The sequence below is a fragment of the Maylandia zebra genome, linkage group LG3, assembly GCF_041146795.1.
Source record: "Maylandia zebra isolate NMK-2024a linkage group LG3, Mzebra_GT3a, whole genome shotgun sequence".
NCBI lineage: Eukaryota > Metazoa > Chordata > Actinopteri > Cichliformes > Cichlidae > Maylandia > Maylandia zebra.
The window spans coordinates 15,835,490-15,854,045 of NC_135169.1; the positions used below are offsets into that span (position 1 = coordinate 15,835,490).

At 41.3% G+C, this 18,556-nt stretch overlaps 1 protein-coding gene across 4 annotated transcripts in view; it reads left to right on the forward strand.

Annotated features, from left to right (window-relative positions):
- LOC101487469 (butyrophilin subfamily 3 member A2) overlaps positions 1-18,556 on the forward strand; it is a 406,303-nt gene that overhangs the window by 4,008 nt on the left and 383,739 nt on the right. The window contains exons 5-6 of one of the 4 annotated variants that reach the window (XM_076880176.1): positions 203-649; positions 789-2,126. The exons of 2 other annotated variants lie outside the window; for them this stretch is intronic. In XM_076880176.1, the coding sequence (XP_076736291.1) occupies positions 203-645 (443 nt within the window). In that variant the 3' untranslated portion in view covers positions 646-649; positions 789-2,126. Of the gene's footprint in view, positions 1-202; positions 2,127-18,556 lie in introns of those variants that run through there. One more of the 4 variants, XM_076880172.1, reaches the window with a different exon arrangement.

Genomic DNA, 18,556 nt, shown 5'->3' on the forward strand with positions numbered 1-18,556 from the left:
ATTCTAATCAAGATTGTTTCATGTTTTTATTCATTTTTTAATTTAAATTAGTATTATATTATACAGTAATTAATAGTCTTGAAGAGTTTAAATATTTTGGTTTGTTTGTTTTGTTTTGTTTTAAGAAGCATCCAAGTATGTGTTTTAGCTCTCAGCGATATTAGGTTTAAACATTTTTTTTCCTGCAATTTTATTCTAACAGAAAACAAAAGCCTTGAAGATGAGTTTCAGAACAATGAGGAAGACTTAGAACATGTCCAACAAACCATTAAAAAACTCAAGGAGCAGAAGACATCTCTGAAGAACCAGAGAGAAAAACTCATCACACTGATTCAGGAGGACAAGGCAGAGAAGAAAGAAATCATGTTGGAGACTATCCCAGCTTTGGCTTTGGATAAATGCAAACAAAGGCAAAAGCTTACAAATAAAGAAAAGGACCTGGAAAAGAGAATGGAAGTTCATGATGAACTGTTAAAGATGACAGAAAAGCTAATGGAGGAAACAGAGAACATTATAATCCAGATGACAGAAAGAAAGGGAAAGTTAGAAAAAGACAAGGAACAAATTATTAAACACTTGAGAGAGAAACAAAGAAATGAAAAAGATTTTGAAGAAACTGTCAGAGAAACAAGCGAGAAACAATGAACCGGTGTGTAAGAACCCAGGATGAGTTTTTCTTTAATATGTCAATGCTAAAATCACACATACAAACTGTCATGTTGTGTTCAGTTTATGTTCCCAGTGTCTTCAGTAGTGAACCTAACCCTATTTTTTTCTTTTTTCCTCAGCAAGCAACAGAGTAACACGATAAATAAAACGTGGATTTTGCATTGCTGTCATTTTGCGATGCGATACCTGATATGTCTTTATTTATTTGCTTTAAATTTATATTATATACACTTAAACAAGACATTTTGACTGTATTTTATCATAGGAGATGTTGTTATGATAAAATGTATCAATATTTTTTAATCTTTTTAATCTTCTGTCTGTGTGAAAGTAAGAATTACACTGTGAGAGAAAGAAGAAAATATGCTGTATGTATTGTATTGTTGTGAGATCTGTGGTAGAAAGAGACTAAAGTCCCCCCCAGTCATCGCTAGATCAGAGGTGAGAGAGATTAAAAGATTAAAGAGATTAAAGGGTCTTAATATTCAGACTTATGTGAGTAAGGCCACACACAAGGTCACACTAATACGTTTTCGTTTGAAAACGCATCTTTTTCTCTCCGTTTTGGCCTTCAGTCCACACTGAGACGGCGTTTTCAGTCAAGGAAAATGGAGCGTTTTGAAGATGTTCTTCAAAGCGGATACATTTAAAAATGTTGTTTTCGCATCGCAGTGTGGACAGCGTACCTGGAGCCTTTTTGAAAACCATGACGCATTTTAGTCATGTGATGCAGTCATGTGACCAATTAAACTAAGACAGCGGAGGGCAGTTGTTACAGCAGTTGTTTTGTTTGCTCTCAATTTTGACAGCTCTATTAAAGATTAATATCAGTTTGTACATGCTCCAGATAGCTTTTCTTCAAATTCTTTAATTCCCACTCGCTTTTGCAACTTTGTACTTTTGTGTTACTCGCAGCAACAACTCCACCTAATTGTTAGTCCATTTAAAAAACTTGGTGCTTTTCCTCAACATTTTGCCGCAACGTTTTTGGACGTTTCAATGTGCACTCACAACTCTGTGAAAACGACTGAAAATGGTAGTGTGGACGCGGAGCGTTTTAAGATGAAAACGCCATTTTCAAATTTATCCGGACTAGTGTAGACTAAAAGCCTAAAAGTCATCAAAGTTCTAAAACGGAGCTTTCCCTCTATTTCCTCATAATAAAGCTTTTTTAATTTTAATCAAAGATGAATCAAAATATAAGTTTGATCAATATTAGATCACTATTTCAATGAGAAACAAAGTTTGATTAATGGAAATAACTGTTTTAATGTCTGAGTTTTGTGGTGGTGTGTAAGTGCTCATGAGCAACTTCAACCTTTACAGTTTTGTGTCTAATTCCTCACCAAGAGTCTGACCTTGGTGTGTGTGTGGGTGTGTGGTGCAGGATGGGGGGGTGAAAGTGACAGCCTGGGGCCACTAATTTAAGAAAATATCTGACTACAAAATGTATGATTTAATAAAAGAAGTTTAATAAAATAAGTCATTTTTAAAAAGTGAATTAACAGAGTTTAAAGATGTGAAAGTATTCCTCTGTGTTTGAATTATGTTACAATAAATTTTCATGTGAAAATGTGCTAAAGAATGTTAAGAAAAACAAAGGAAATGTAATGAATTGATTTTAAAGTTTAAAAGTACAAACTTTGTGTTAAATCATATTATAATTCAGAGAGACAGAGAGTGACAGATAAGGTGGACATAGGGTGATAAAATATCAACCACTTGATTGGATGTCCAAAATGTGAAGATGTGACGCCCAGTATGAGAAAGGGGAGAAAGGGTGAGCAGGTAAAAAATGGGGTATAAACAATGTTCCCTCTAATTTTTCACGTGTCTGAGCGAACACACAAACTCCCTGAGCGATCCCTTGGACCACTGTGAGCGACATCAGACGTGTGCACTGTGGTCATGCCAGCATTGAATCCATCCAAGTTACATGATTTATTAAGATAATCAAATCACAGCATTTACATTTATGTTAGACTACTTTTGATTAACTGCTTTAGCCCCACTTACAATGAAAATGTAAAACAAAAATGTAGTCATTGACCTGTGTAGTATGTTAACACTATTGGAAGTAAAAATAACTTGAACTCAAATTTTGAAAACACAACTTTCTTCTTTTTTATTTTTTTTTATTTTTATAAAGCTCTGACTTGTATTATGAGTATGAGTCTGTGGTCTGGGAGAGAGTCCTGTAACTCTGTCTGCAAAATACAGTATATAATGACCAATGTTGGGCAATTAATTATATAGTTACTTCTTCAAAAAAGTAACTGAGTTTGGCAAACAACAAAGTTTTTTGAAGCTATTTTTTTTTTAATGCAGCCAAGGTGTTTTTTTTAAATAAACATTTCAAACTATTTACAGAACAATCAGGTGTTCTGCATCAAATTTGATGCCATACAAATCCTTTGTGCCACTCCAAAAATAATTTCTGTCCACATAAAGGAGAACATCACAAGCCTGATACCTGCAGGCCTGACAACAGGAGATGTATCACTCCTGTAAAACCTGTAACATTCAGCAGTCGCCTCATTTTTCTGACACACACAACAAAACTATTGACTACACTACACACTAACTACATAAGATTTGCGCAATGTTGCAAATCTCTCACATCTCACATCTCAAAACACTGCCGTCACTCCTAAAACTTCCCCCCGTTTCTTAACAACTAGATGCCATGTTGCCATATCATTTTTTGATTGGTCGACATGGTACTTTTTTCGACCAATAGGGAAGGGTGGGGGTGTTTTTGGTTTTGTTTTTGCTCACAGGCGGAAAGCTCTTTCGAGCGTTTTTTCTTATAGACCGTTTCTTCCCGTAGTAAATATAAACAACGACAGTATTCAGGAAGAAAACCAAACATTGCAGATATTTTTATCATAACTCTGGTTTTACGTGGCCTATCAACACAATTTAAAAACTGGTATAAAGTCCACACTTTCTCCATCAGTTGTTCCGTCTGTCCTGCTCACATCTCCAATGGTTGTACACGTTGTCATTAACGTGGCTTCACTCCACATCAGCCACGCCACTTTGCTAGCTAAAACACCGGTGTCGGCACATAAGGACGCTGTCATAGTACGCTGGATTGTTGATTACCTGACAGGAAGACCACAATATGTACGTCTCCCACAGTGTGTGTCTGACAAGGTGATTAGCAACACAGGGGCACCACAGGGGACTGTCCTCTCCCCCTTCCTCTTCACCCTCTACACCACAGACTTCAGCCACTGCACAGAGACCTGCCATCTTCAGAAGTTTTCTGATGACTCTGCGGTGGTTGGATGCATCAGCAGGGATGATGAGACAGAGTACCGGGCTGTGGTCGACTCCTTTGTCACGTGGTGTGAGCAGAATCATCTGCAGCTCAACGTGGCAAAGACCAAGGAACTGATCGTGGACTTCAGGAAGACCAGGAAACACTTGACCCCTGTTTCAATCCAGGGGGTCAGTGTTGACATTGTGGAGGACTATAAATACCTTGGAGTACACATTGACAATAAACTGGACTGGGCTAAAAACACCACAGCACTTTACAGGAAGGGCCAGAGTCGTCTCTATTTTTTGAGGCGACTGAGGTCCTTCAACATCTGCCAGAAAATGCTGAGGATTTTCTATGAGTCTGTGGTGGCCAGTGCGATCCTCTATGCTGTTGCATGCTGGGGGAGCAGGCTGAGGGTCGCAGATGCCAACAGACTTAATAAACTGATCCGTAAGGCCAGCAATGTTGTGGGGATGGAGCTGGACTCCCTCAAGGTGGTGTCGGAGAGGCGGATGCTGTCCAAGATAAAGACAATGTTGGATAACACCTCCCACCCACTCCATGACATGCTGGTCAGTCACAGGAGCTCGTTCAGTGAGAGACTGAGATTACCGAAAAGCACCACTGAACGACACAGGAAATCATTCCTGCCTGTGGCCATCTCCCTGTACAACGCATCCACTTAACACACTGTTTGCTGCTACAACTACACATGTTTCTTTTCCAAATATTTATTTATAAGTGACTTATGTATGTATGTATGTATATATATGTATATATTGTACTATTCTTAGTTAGCGTATTGTCTGTCTTGTCTTAATGTTGGTTTAAAATGGAGCACTGTAACAAAAAATAATTTCTCCCAGGGATCAATAAAGTATTCTGATTCTGATTCTGATTCTGATAGCCTGTCAACAACGTTGATTAGCTGCGTATATACGAATGTGAATCGCATTATTGGCTGGACTATGGGATAAGGTGGCATCGTTCTAATCCCATACGGAGCAGCCACTGACTAACACTGCAAAACAGAATTGTTGAAGTTTTAATTTCAATTCAGGTTAGATTTTTTTGTGCGCAACGCAAGTTTTCTGTGCGCAGAGACCGTGCCAGCAGTGCGCAATTGCGCACGTGCGCAGCTTAGAGGGAACATTGGGTATAAAAGAGATTTTGGGTTCTTCCCCTTTGTCTTCTGTGAGATGAGCAGTTCAGAAGACTCGAGGTGAAAAGAGGGGAAAATTCTAGCAGGGACACTAAAAGGGGTAGTGGAAGTCCAAACTTTGAACCTGTGAATTGATTGTGGAATTTATATCTCTAATAAAATATTCTGCAATTAAAGTCTAAATTGTGGACATTTTAACTTTAAACAGTAAAGATAATGGTCTGAGTATTACTCTTTATTAGTGCAAATAGCTCTTACATGTTACCCTGCCAATCAAAACAGTAGTTGGTGATGACATGGCATTTTTTTTTCGAATCTGCCATCAGTGTTGTTTCTAAGGCTGAGAAGTGGACCAGATCTAAGCACAAATAGCACAAGATGATAGAAATTACTTTTGAATGTGTTGGATGCATTTTGTATAACAGTCTGGATAAAACAATATTCAATACACTGTTGCTGTCTTTGTTCACCATGATTAATTATCCCAAAAGGTTGATTCTGTTCAATGAGGAAACTTATGACACTCACCAACTTTTTGATCATGTGAACACAGCAGGATCATGAGTCATCACTGAAGAAATCAAAAACAGCTACAACTTACAAAAATTCCTACAGCTGCTAACAAATGTATTATAAAATCTCGTAATTGGTACAAAAATTTGTTGAGAAAAATTAACTATTAAGTCTTTGGAATTTAATAATTGCTGTTATTGAATTGTGACTATAATGATTAATAAATAAGCTGAAGCTTATTTTTCATGTGGAAATAGACACTTACACAGTCTGATGCACAGAGCTGTGACATCCATGATGCTGTGTGGACAACTGACAGTGAGCATGGGATGTTCTACTGTGTGGTTTCTTTCTGCAGCGAAAGCGATGCTAAACAAAAACAGTTTTCAAAGAAGCTGCGTTGCATTCAAGTTACCCACAGTGTTTCAGATCACTATCTAAGAGAAGAAGGGGAAAAAAGCTTCAATTTTCCCACAGTGAAGGACTCCCACTAGATGCAGAAGAATAATCACCATCACCATGATGCAAGAGAAAATATGGTTTAAGAAGGAAACTCATTGACTCTGTGTAAAAAAAAGAAAAAGAAAAATGGAATCAAGGTAGCAACAAGAGAAAATTGAAGGGAGCAGTGGGCATCTTTGACATTAATCTCAATGCCATCATTAAAATGCTTTTTAACCCTCTGGGATCCAGGGTATAATTGACCGTTTTTGACTACTTTTGATTTTACCTCCATATTTCACCTTTAAAAACTTGGAGTTATTTTTTCATTTTGGCATACTATATTAGAACAAATTGATCTAAGTTCATACAAAAAAATTAAAATCAGAGTGGAAAAAAGTTTTACAATAAAATTCAATAAATAAAATAAATAGAATACTTGAAGTGCTGAGTGGCGTGATGGACATTTTTTTGTAGCAGCATTCAGGCATGTTATTACAGTTGGATAAAAGCTGTGTTTGAGTCTAAGAGTTGTGTTTGAGTCTATTTGTCCTTACACTGAGTGCTCTCTGCCTGAGGGCAACAGTTTAAACAGGGAGTGGCCAGGATGTGAGGTATATTTTATAATGTTTTGGGCTTTTTTAAGACAGTGAGTATTGTGTAGATCTTCCAGTGTGGGGAGAGGGCAGCCAGTGATCTTTTGGGCGGTGTTAATGATCCTTTGGAGTGATTTCCTCTGGTCCACTGTGCAGCAGATGCATATGCAATAGGTTAGTACACTCTCGATGTTGGCTCTGTAGAAGGACACCAGCAGTCTCTGTGTGAAGACAGGATGTCCAAAATACTCGCTGAAAAGCCTTCAGTTAATCCAAAATGCTGCAGCAAGAGTCCTGACAGGGACTAGAAAGCATATTTCTCCTGTTTTGGCTTCCCTTCATTGGCTTCCTGTTAAATCCAGAATCGAATTCAAAATCCTGCTCCTCACATACAAGGTCTTAAATAATCAGGCCCCATCTTATCTTAATGACCTTGTAGTACCATATCACCCCATTAGAGCACTTCGCTCTCGCTCTGCAGGCCTACTTGTTGTTCCTAGAGTATTTAAAAGTAGAATGGGAGGGAGAGCCTTCAGTTTTCCGACCCCTCTTCTGTGGAACCAGCTTCCAGTTTGGATTCGGGAGACAGACACTATCTCTACTTTTAAGATTAGGCTTGTAGTTGCCCTGATGCTTATCTAGAGCATAAATTATCTAGAGCAAAAAGAAGAACAATAAGTACTGGAAGTTATGGTATGGCCCCAACAGAGCTCTGATCTCAACATCATCAAGTGTGTCTGGGATTACATGAAGACACCGAAGGATGTGAGAAAGCATCCATCCACAGAAGATCTGTCGTAAGTTCTCCAAGATGTTTGGAACAACCTACCAGTCGAGTTCCTTCAAAGACTGGGTGCAAGTGTGCCTAGAAGAATAGATGCTGTTTTGAAGGCAAAGGGTGGTCACACCAAATATTCATTTGTTTTAGATTTATCTTTTGTTCATTCACTGCATTTTGTTGATTGATGAAAATAAACAATTAACACTTCCATTTTTGAAAGCATTCTTTGTTTACGGCATTTTTTCTCACCTGTCTTAAACTTTTGCACAGTACTGTAAATTTAAATAATATACTGATAATGAAATGATTTTTAACTGGCATCATGGAGATGCTGCACATCTCAGCTAAACCTAATGAACCTAATCAACATAGTCAAACATACAAACAAACTTGTTGCTATAACTTTTTACTATATTACAAAATCTGAATGTGAACAGAAATATATAGGAGCTACACCCTATTAATTATGCAAAAGGTTAATAACATGAACAATTAATGCCCAATTTCATTTTGTCATGTATGTGTTCTTACAGTTCAGCTAAAATTCCCTAAAGGACCTTTTTCTGTCCTGACTAAGTGTTGTCCTCATGAACATAGACTCAGCTATACAGACAGCTAAACACTCTCCTCATCAAAATCAAAGGAACAGGCCGATGTGTTGAGTTGGATGATTTAATAAGGAAAAAGTGTGAAACTGTTGACAAAACCAGAAATAAACCAATAAAAATGTTGCATCAATATAAAATATAACAAACACATATTCAAAAATATAAGAACACTATATTTATCTGCTTAGTGAGTGCCCGAATAAAACATCAAATGAAATCACGCTCATGATCAAAATGTTAAAGAAACCTCATGGCATATGAGCTAGCTTAAACTTACTAGCTTAGGTTATACATGCATTCAAATTAAATACAAACTACAAACTATATCACGCCTTCACAACAAATAATAATGCACACAAGTCGTCTCAGTGATAACAAACAATATTACTTACAGATGATGCCGTTTATCAACTTGTGAAGGCATGGATGGCAACAGATTAACAGAAGTGAAACTGCCTCTGGCTAGATCTTGCAGTGTAAAAAATACACAATAACAACCACTAGAGGGCAATCTGCTGCAGAACAGAAAATACCTAATGCCAGCATAGACCTAAAAGAACTACAACCTGTCTTGATTATCTCTAGCTGGCGATTATGATACAATTGTGTACCATTCTGTTAATGATGAAGTAAAAGTTCAGTCATATTAGTTTTCAAACTTATGAATACTACAGAGATTAACTGAATGATTACTGCCTGCTAGACCTAACATGAGCATACACTTTAACTTTAAAGCATCCTGCCGACTACAATTGGACAACAATGAATTGTACGTACATACACACAAAGCACATACAAAAATTGTACAAACAATAAAGGTGATTTGTGCTGTCATTTGCATGGCCAGCAACCGTTATTCTGTAAGGGAAATGAAACATTTGGAAGGCAAATAATTTTGTCCATTTTCCCCAATTCAAATAAGAATGAAAGCAATGTGCTTAACAATCACTTCAATCCACAATCTTTATCAAAAGGGTGAGATAACTATAAGAGCTGAGGATGTCTATGATTTCACATCTAGTAAAATAACAAGTGATGGACCCAACATGTATCTTATAATCTCTTTCTTTTGTGAGCAGCTGTTGAAATAGAGCTTCAAAATTTAGGTTCATCTTCTCCAAGACTCTGTTTTACATGGAAGTTACTCTGCTGCACTTTTCAGTGGTCCATAACTCTCAAATGTTGGATTAACAAAACAATGAAAGTAGCACTGCTACATCAAACTTAATTAGTGTGCACAAATGCAGAACAACCTTTTGTGTTCTGCAAATAAGCTTTTCTTTTAGAAAAGGAAACGTAAAAATTTTATGATCATGTATGATCCATCCATCCATCCAAACTGAAACATTTCCAAACATTTTAGCATATTATATAAATCATTTACATCTCTCTGTTGTACTCAAATTCAACATGAGAGTTTTCCTGCTCTATGCAGAAACAGCAGAGGTAACACCAAACAATTTGGAAAATTAAACCAGATCATGTACATCAATGCTGAGCACAGGGCAGTGCTGCTCACTAGACGTGACATGTTGAGAGCATTAAATAAAAGCACCCCAACAACCCACAGCCACACAGCACAGGTTATAGCCATGATGGTGTAGAAAGCTCTCAGCTTTGATTGGTCAACCATCTCCTTTTCCCCACCCCCTTCCCCTGGCCTTGGGCGAATCAACACACACAGAACAGAGAGGCTGCAGAAAGTTATGATTATTATGGAGAGAGCCAAAACAAAGAACAATGGGGCAGGTTTGTAGTTAGAGGGTAATAAAACTTTAACACCTGACAGTCCTAAACTCAGCAGCCAAACACAGCCAATGCTGATGTTTCTGATCCTGACCCCACGGGCATTCCTTAGACTCATGTAGGTGATGGGATGAACAACAGCCATATAACGTTCTACACAGGTCAGGAGGTGGAAAAGTATTTCTCCATAATAAGCAATGCTACTGGCATATGATCCCACAGTCTCACTCACTAAGTGATTAGTGTATGCACCACAAAACATGATCAAACATGCTAAGACCCAGATCAGCTCCATAGCAGCCATGTGGTAGGTGAAGATGTCAGAGTGGCTTGCTGTTTTAAAGGAGCGCTGCTGCCGCCATCTTTGGTGACCAATATAAAAGATGATGACAGAGAGAGTGAGGAGGAGGATGATTCTCACTGTATAGAAGGGAACCATTTGGGATGAATTTGCATTTGTGGAACAGAAATAGTCCAGAAAATTGTTGGAGGTGGTGTTAAGTGACATATCTCCTGTAGGTCTGATGAAAAAAAACAAAAACAATTATAGGGACAAACAGGGGAGGGATCGACAGTTCACAATTAAAATGCATCTTATCAAGAAAATGTACTCCTAGACAGTCATAGATCAGTTACTATATCTTTGGGAGCGAAAGTGTGAGTAATAAACTGCTTCCTGAAATATTTTTTAAAAGGAATTTTACAGGACATATAATCTTAAATGTTAACTGACTTTTTAATACAAAACCAAAATGAAAAGAATTATTGACACTGGAAAAAATCTACCAACAAAGCTTGTGATAAAAACATAGAGCTGATCATTATCATTGTTATCTGCAATATCATTAAGTTGTTGGTTTGTTCACACTGAATAAAATTTAAATAGTCAGAGCCAGTATCTATGTTATTACAGAAGATTGACTCTCTATATGAATATATGTTCAAACATAAAATATACTGTCTCTCTTATGATAGCATATACTTATGTAATCATAGTCAGTGTTCTTAGATTCTCCTAATCAAGTCTGATTTAATCACAGAAAACCAACACAAAAACATTTGTGCAGTGGATAGCTTTTTTTTTTTTACATATTAGGGGTGTATAGGCAACATAGATTCATGTATGGACAAGTGTCTATTGTCTGCCTTTAGAAGGAATGAGTTAATTGCATAGCCCCTAATATTCAATTTATAATTAGTTTTAAAAAGATAAATAACAGATTAAATAACCAAATAAGGCATTTTAAATGAAGTTCTCACTATAATAAAATACATTAAAAAGCACCTTTTTGGCTGAATTGTTTCCTCTGGCTTGCGTCTCCAAACTGATTGATTGCTCTTTACACTAAATGTGCAGCGATGCTTCTGGGTACTCACACTGGGTAGTTCACACAGCAGCAGAGTGATAGGAGCTTTTTGCATGACTCAGTAGGTGGCACTTAATGCAAATCAAGCAGCAAATTATACTCTAGCCTTTGGAACACAGAGTCATATCACAGGGTACATGTGTATTATCAAACCATATTAAAACAGAATTCTTATTTTTACTAAAACTAAACTAACTAACTCAACCTAAAACTAACAAAGAATTTGTGTAAAGAATGCAACTGGTTTAGACTTAGTGACTTATGTGACAGGTAACATGCAGTTTGGGCTGTCAACAATGTGGAAAGAGTAGTGTTAGAGTTTTTTAATGTCTACGTTTCCTTCACTCCATTACATCTGACCATATTCAAATAGCCTGTGATCAAAAGCAGGTGTTCATTCAAATTAAGCAGTGTCAGGCAGCCTCTGTAGCAGCAGCTAAGTACTAATCCTTTCCTATTAAAAAAAGGAAAGGAAGAAAAATAACAACAGCATGCTTTTTTTAACTAAAGTCATATCCCTTTTACTTTCCATAAATACAAAGACAAAAAAAGAAAAGAAAAACACAGGTAGGAGATGTTTAAGGAGAAGTCAGCTGCACGATCACATCACTGTGTTAGAGAATGATGGACCTTTGGAGCTGACACATATAGTTAATCTCACAATTGTGGGGAGGAATAAAAGGGTCAGGGTAAGTTAAATCATTCGGACATTCAATTGCAAGAATCATCAAACACGGGGAGAACATGAAAACTCCACACAGAAAGACCCCGGCCTGATGGTGAAATTGAACTCGGGACTTCTTGCTGTGCGGCAACAGTGCTAACCACCGTGCTGCCTGGGGACTCGTCGGGGATGCAAAACTATATGTGGAAAGAAACTGTGACCTAGGACAAGCTGATGGCATAAGATGTAAGTACAACTCCTCCGGTTTCATATGGGAAAAAAATTATTGCGCTAGCTTACGTGGTTGCAGAGCTACCGGGATTTAAAAGTAGTTGTGCAAAACGGAGCGTGCCCGCTCCGACCAGTTTTAAAGGGTTAATGACTTTTTTTCTAAAAAAAGCAACCAGCAAGTAAGTAAGTAAAATTTTATTTATATAGCATCCTTCTAGATAAAATATTGCAAAGTGCTTCACATAGAGATAACAAAGTATAAAACAAAAACAGACGACAGTTAATAAAAATGCAATTCTAAAAACTGCATTTTTGTTTTTAGTTGTCTTTTAAAAGAAACTACTGAGTCCACAGATCTTAAGCTCAGTGGGAGATAGCTCCACAGTCTAGGACCCTTAGTTCTCAGCCTTGTAAGCTGAATAACAAGAAGGCCCTGATCACATGACCTCAGGGACGTAGAGCTGTAAAGGTTCAATGATATAGGCTGGTGCTTGTCCATGAAAAGCTGAAAAGGTCAGAACCAAAATCTTAAAATGGACTGTGAATTCAATGGGCAGCCAATGCAGCTGTATTAGCAACAGTGTCACATGTGAGTACTTTGAGTATTTGGTCAGAAGTCTTGCTACTGTGTTTTAAACAATCTGCAAACGCTCCAGGGAGTTTTTGCTTAGACATGTTAAACAGTGAATTACAATAGTCCAATCATGATGAAATGAATGCATGTATAACAATCTCTATTTCAGTGCGTGACACAACAGGGCTTAATTTAGAAATGTTTCTTAATTGATAAAAGCAGGACTGAACCTCTCCTCCTTGAATCGCTACCTTATCGTGGTGGAGGGGTTTGTGTGTCCCAGGGATCCCGGGGGCTATGTTGTCTGGGGGCTTTTGCCCCCTGGTAGGGTCTCCCATGGCAAATTGGTCCTGGGTGAGGGACCAGACAAAAAGCGATTCAGAAGACCCTTATGAAAAGGACATCGAGGGAACAGTTTACCCTGCCCGGGATAGGGTTACCGGGGCCCCGCCCTGGCCAGGCCCGGGGAGGGTGCTCGAGGGCGAGCGCCTGGTGGCCGGGCCTTAGTCCATGGGGCCCGGCCGGGCACAGCCCGAAGAGGAGACATGGGCCCATCCTCCCGCAGGCCCACCACCCGCAGGAGGCGCCATAGGGGTCGGGTGCATTGTGTGTCGGGTGGCGGCCAGGAGCGGAGGCCCTGGCGGACTGACCCCCGGCTGCCAAGACTGGCAATAGGGACATGGAATGTCACCTCTCTGGTGGGGAAGGAGCCTGAGTTAGTGCGTGAGGTTGAGAGGTACCGGCTAGATATAGTTGGGCTCACCTCTACGCATGGCTTGGGCTCTGGAACCAGTCTCCTGGAGAGGGGCTGGACTCTGTCTCAGTCTGGAGTTGCCCCTGGTGAGAGGCGGCGGGCTGGGGTGGGTATTCTAATATCCCCTCGGCTTGCTGCCGGTATGTTGGGGTTTTTCCCGGTGGACGAGAGGGTTTGTTCCCTGCGCCTTAGGGTCGGGGAACGGGACCTGACTGTCATCTGCGCTTATGCGCCGAGTGGCAGTTCAGAGTACCCAGCCTTCTTAGAGTCCCTGGGGGGGGGGGGGGGGGGGGGGGGGGTGCTGGAAGGTGCTCCACCTGGAGACTCACGTGGGTAACGACAGCGAGACCTGGAGGGGCGTGATTGGGAGGAACGGCCTCCCTGATCTGAACCCGAGCGGTGCTTTGTTATTGGACTTCTGTGCTAATCACAGTTTGTCCATAACGAACACCCTGTTCGAACATAAGAGTGTCCATAAGTGCACGTGGCACCAGGACACTCTAGGCCGTAGGTCGATGATCGATTTTGTAATCGTATCACCAGACCTGCGACCATATGTTCTGGACACTCGGGTAAAGAGAGGGGCTGAGCTGTCAACTGATCACCACCTGGTGGTGAGTTGGATCAGGTGGCGGGGGAGGACACTGGACAGACCTGGTACACCTAAACGCGTAGTGAGGGTGTGCTGGGAACGTCTAGCAGAGGCCCCAGTCCGTGAGATCTTCAACGCACACCTCCGGCAGAGCTTCAACAGCATTCCGAGGGAGACTGGGGACATTGAGTCCGAATGGACCATGTTCAGCGTCTCCATTGCCGAAGCTGCTGCATTGAGCTGCGGCCGCAGGGTGGTTGGTGCCTGCCGTGGTGGTAATCCCCGAACCAAATGGTGGACACCAGAGGTGAAGGGAGCCACCAGGCTGAAGAAGAGTCCTATCTGGCTTGGTTAGCCTGTGGGACTCCGGAGGCAGCCGACAGGTATCGACAGGCCAAGCGGAATGCGGCTCGGGCAGTGGCTGAAGCAAAAATTCGGGTGTGGGAGGAGTTCGGAGAGGCCATGGAAAAAGACTTTCGGACTGCCTCGAAGAGATTCTGGCAAACCGTCAGGCGTCTCAGGAGGGGAAAGCGGTGCTCTACCTGCACTGTGTATAGTGCTGGTGGAGCGCTGTTGACGTCGACTGAGAAAATTGTCAGGCGGTGGAAGGAATACTTCGAGGACCTCCTTAATCCCACTGACACGTCTTCCGAGGAGGAAGCAGAGTCTGGGGATGAGGGGAATGACCCGCCAATTTCCGGGGGCGAGGTCACTGAGGCAGTTAAACAACTCCTTGGTGGCAGAGCCCCTGGTGTTGACGAGGTCCGCCCCGAGTTCCTGAAGGCTCTGGACGTTGTAGGGCTGTCCTGGTTGACACGCCTCTGCAATGTTGCGTGGAGATCAGGGGCAGTACCTGTGGACTGGCAGACCGGGGTGGTGGTCCCCATCTTTAAGAAGGGGGACCGGAGGGTGTGTTCCAACTACAGGGGGATCACACTCCTCAGCCTCCCTGGGAAAGTCTATGCCAGGGTGCTGGAAAGGAGAGTTCGTCCGCTAGTCGAACCTCGGATACAGGAGGAACAATGCGGTTTTCGTCCTGGTCGCGGAACACTGGACCAGCTCTTTATCCTCTCGAGGGTACTTGAGGGCGCATGGGAGTTTGCCCAACCAGTCTACATGTGTTTTGTGGACTTGGAGAAGGCATTCGACCGTGTCCCTCGGGGTGTCCTGTGGGAGGTGCTGCGGGAGTATGGGGTGTCTGGCCCATTGCTACGGGCCATTCGATCCCTATACAACCGTTGCAGGAGCTTGGTTCGCATTGCCGGCAATAAGTCGGACTCGTTCCCGGTGGGTGATGGGCTCCGCCAGGGCTGCCCTTTGTCTCCGGTTCTGTTCATAATTTTTATGGACAGGATTTCTAGGCGCAGCCAAGTGGCGGAGGGCTTTCGCTTTGGTGGCCTCAGAATCTCATCTCTGATTTTTGCGGATGATGTGGTTCTGTTGGCTTCATCAGGTGAGGGCCTCCAGCTCGCACTGGAACGGTTCGCAGCCGAGTGCGAAGCAGCGGGAATGAGGATCAGCACCTCCAAATCTGAGGCCATGGTTCTCAGCCGGAAAAGGGTGGAGTGCCCTCTCCGGGTCGGGGATGAGTTCCTGCCCCAAGTGGAGGAGTTCAAGTATCTCGGGGTCTTGTGATGGGAGAAGGGAGCCGGAGATTGACAGAGGATTGGGGCTGCAGCTGCTGTAATGCGGACGCTGCACCGGTCCGTCGTGGTGAAGAGGGAGCTGAGTGTAAAAGCGAAGCTCTCAATTTACCGGTCGATCTACGTCCCTACCCTCACCTATGGCCACGAGCTGTGGGTAGTGACCGAAAGAACGAGATCGCGGATACAAGCGGCGGAAATGAGCTTCCTCCGAAGGGTGGCTGGCCTCTCCCTTAGAGATAGGGTGAGAAGTTCGGCCATCCGGGAGGGGCTCAGAGTAGAGCCGCTGCTGCTCCACATCGAAAGGAGTCAGCTGAGGTGGTTCGGGCATCTGACAAGGATGCCCCCTGGGCGCCTCCTGGGTGAGGTGTTCCAGGCATGTCCCACCGGGAGGAGGCCCCGGGGAAGACCCAGGACACGCTGGAGAGATTATATCTCTCGGCTGGCCTGGGAACGCCTTGGTATTCCCCCGGATAAGCTGGAGGAGGTGGCTGGGGAGAGGGAGGTCTGGGCCTCTTTGCTTAGGCTGCTGCCCCCGCGACCCGGCCTCGGATAAGCGGTTGAAAATGGATGGATGGAGGACTGAACCAGAGATTTGACGTGAACATCCAGGGTAAGAGCAGAATCAAATGTTACCCCTAGGTTCCATGAACACCCAAAGTGAGAGCCGGGTCAAAAATTAACCCTAGATTCCTGATAGACGATTTCACAAATGTTGAAAGGGGACCAAGAGCATTCATTATCTTAGGTACATGCCTGTCAGGAGCACATAAGAGAACTTCAGTTTTTCCTTTATTAAATTGGAGGAATTTTCAGCCATCAAAAACTAAAAGAAGATGCACATTCTCTGTCATATAGGCCTGCATGAATAAACCTTCGCCTTATTGGGAGCCTATGGAAGAAATATAGTATTTTTAGACATTGAATTTATGACACTGAATTTTTATCCTCCAAATTTCCCTGCAAAAATATTCACCTGCAAAAATTCACCTGCAAAAAATTCACCTACAAAAATTCATCTGCAAAAATTCACCTGAAAAAAATTCACCTGAAAAAAATTCACCTGCAAAAAATTCACCTGCAAAAATTCAACTGCAAAAGTGATGAACTTGAATGACCCAAGCCAGAGCAATCAGCACTAGATCGAGTCGAGCGGCTCTCAGCCAATTAAATTACGCTGTTTGATCACATGACACCGTTAGCCAGCAGCGTGTCTCCTAAAGGTGAATTTTTTTCAGGTGAATTTTTTGCAGGTGAATTTTTTTCAGGTGAATTTTTGCAAGTGAATTTTTTGCAGGTGAATATTTCTGCAGGGAAATTTGGAGGATAAAAATTCAGTGTCATAAATTCAATGTCTAAAAATACTTGAATTCTGATGATACTATATTTCTTCCATAGGAGCCGTGGGGTTTTCTTTTCTTCTTTCTCTCACCCTCTCTCTCGCACTTTTTTTCTGCTTCACTCCGCACGCGAGCCTTGTGCTTTGCGCTGGGAAGAATGCGGAGGGGCGGTAGTTACACTCGCTGTAGCACAGGAACAGAGCGGGAGGAAAAGAGAGAGAAAGAGTCAGGGACAACAACGTCACATTAGAAAGGTATAGTAATCATCCACAACTATTTGCAGTTGCGGGTGATAAAGGATTCAGAAGGTTTATTCATGCAGGCCCATATGACAGAGAATGTGCATCTTCTTTTTGTTTTCATATTTTAATTTATATTTAATTGTGTTGTGGTTTGAAGTGTTTTGTGTTGTTTCACTTTAAATATGTTTAAAAGGAAAAAGCTGAAAATTTAAATAGTTAAAAGTTGAAATGTGAATAGTTGGTTTTTGTATTATATGATTTATTTATTAAATTTTATGTGGAGTGAATAAATAAAAGTATATTTACGGTGACCCCTAGAGACAACGCACGTACAAACTCCAAAACACCTTTTGGAGTTTGTACATGCTTTGTCTCTAGGGGCCACCATATATATTTATATATAAACATATTGTGGCGTGTTGGGGGAGCAGCTAGTTCTCTCCCATCATGCCTTGGGACACATGCTACTGTTTAGATGTTGTTTTATTGTTTATGGTTACGCTACTTTTAAGTGTTATCTTGACTGTTATGTTTGTACTGTGGTTCAAAGTCACAGTTATTGTTTTATAGAATGAATGCAGTACCATAAGTGAGTTCTGTTATGCTGTTAATCAGGCTCGAAGCACAGTGTAGCATCAGCAAGTGTGTTTAATAAAGAGCCCCCCCTATCAGCTTGGGGTCAAACAACAAGCTCCAACTTTCCATAGAGCTTCTTTGCTAAGATTTCTCTGCCACAATATATAAATAAAACCACGTTTTGTTTTGTTTTCAAACATATATTAGTAAGTCTTTTTGCAACAAAACAACCTGAAGAGACGGTTGGGAGCCGAAAGAGCCGGTTCTCTAAAAAGAGGCGGAAATCCCATCACTAGTAACTACCGCCTCTCCCCCCTCTGCCCAGCGCAAGCACAAGGCTCACGTGCGGAGTGAAGCAGAAAAAAAATGCGAGAGAAAGAGGGTGAGAGAAAGAAAAATAAAAAGCACGGCTCCCAGAGCCATTTTTGGGAGTATTTCGAGGTGTTATACATTAACACAACCGTTATATCCCACATTGTAATAATATGCATGCATTAAGTCCATAGTAATTACATAAATTTCAAAAAAGTGCAATAAACTACAAAAAGAATGAAAATGATTTTGTTTTGTTTTTTACACATATTTCTAGTTAGAGAAATTTTGGAGGTATATCCCTTAAAACTGTAAATGCAAAAAAGTTGCACAAAATAGTTTCCAACCACAGGAAATTTATTTTGAGTGTCTTCATAGTTTTATTTTTGAAATACACCAAATTTTATATACTGCAGGAAAAAAATATTTTAATGCAAATTTGCAAAGAAAAAAAAAGAAGAAAGAAATAGCATG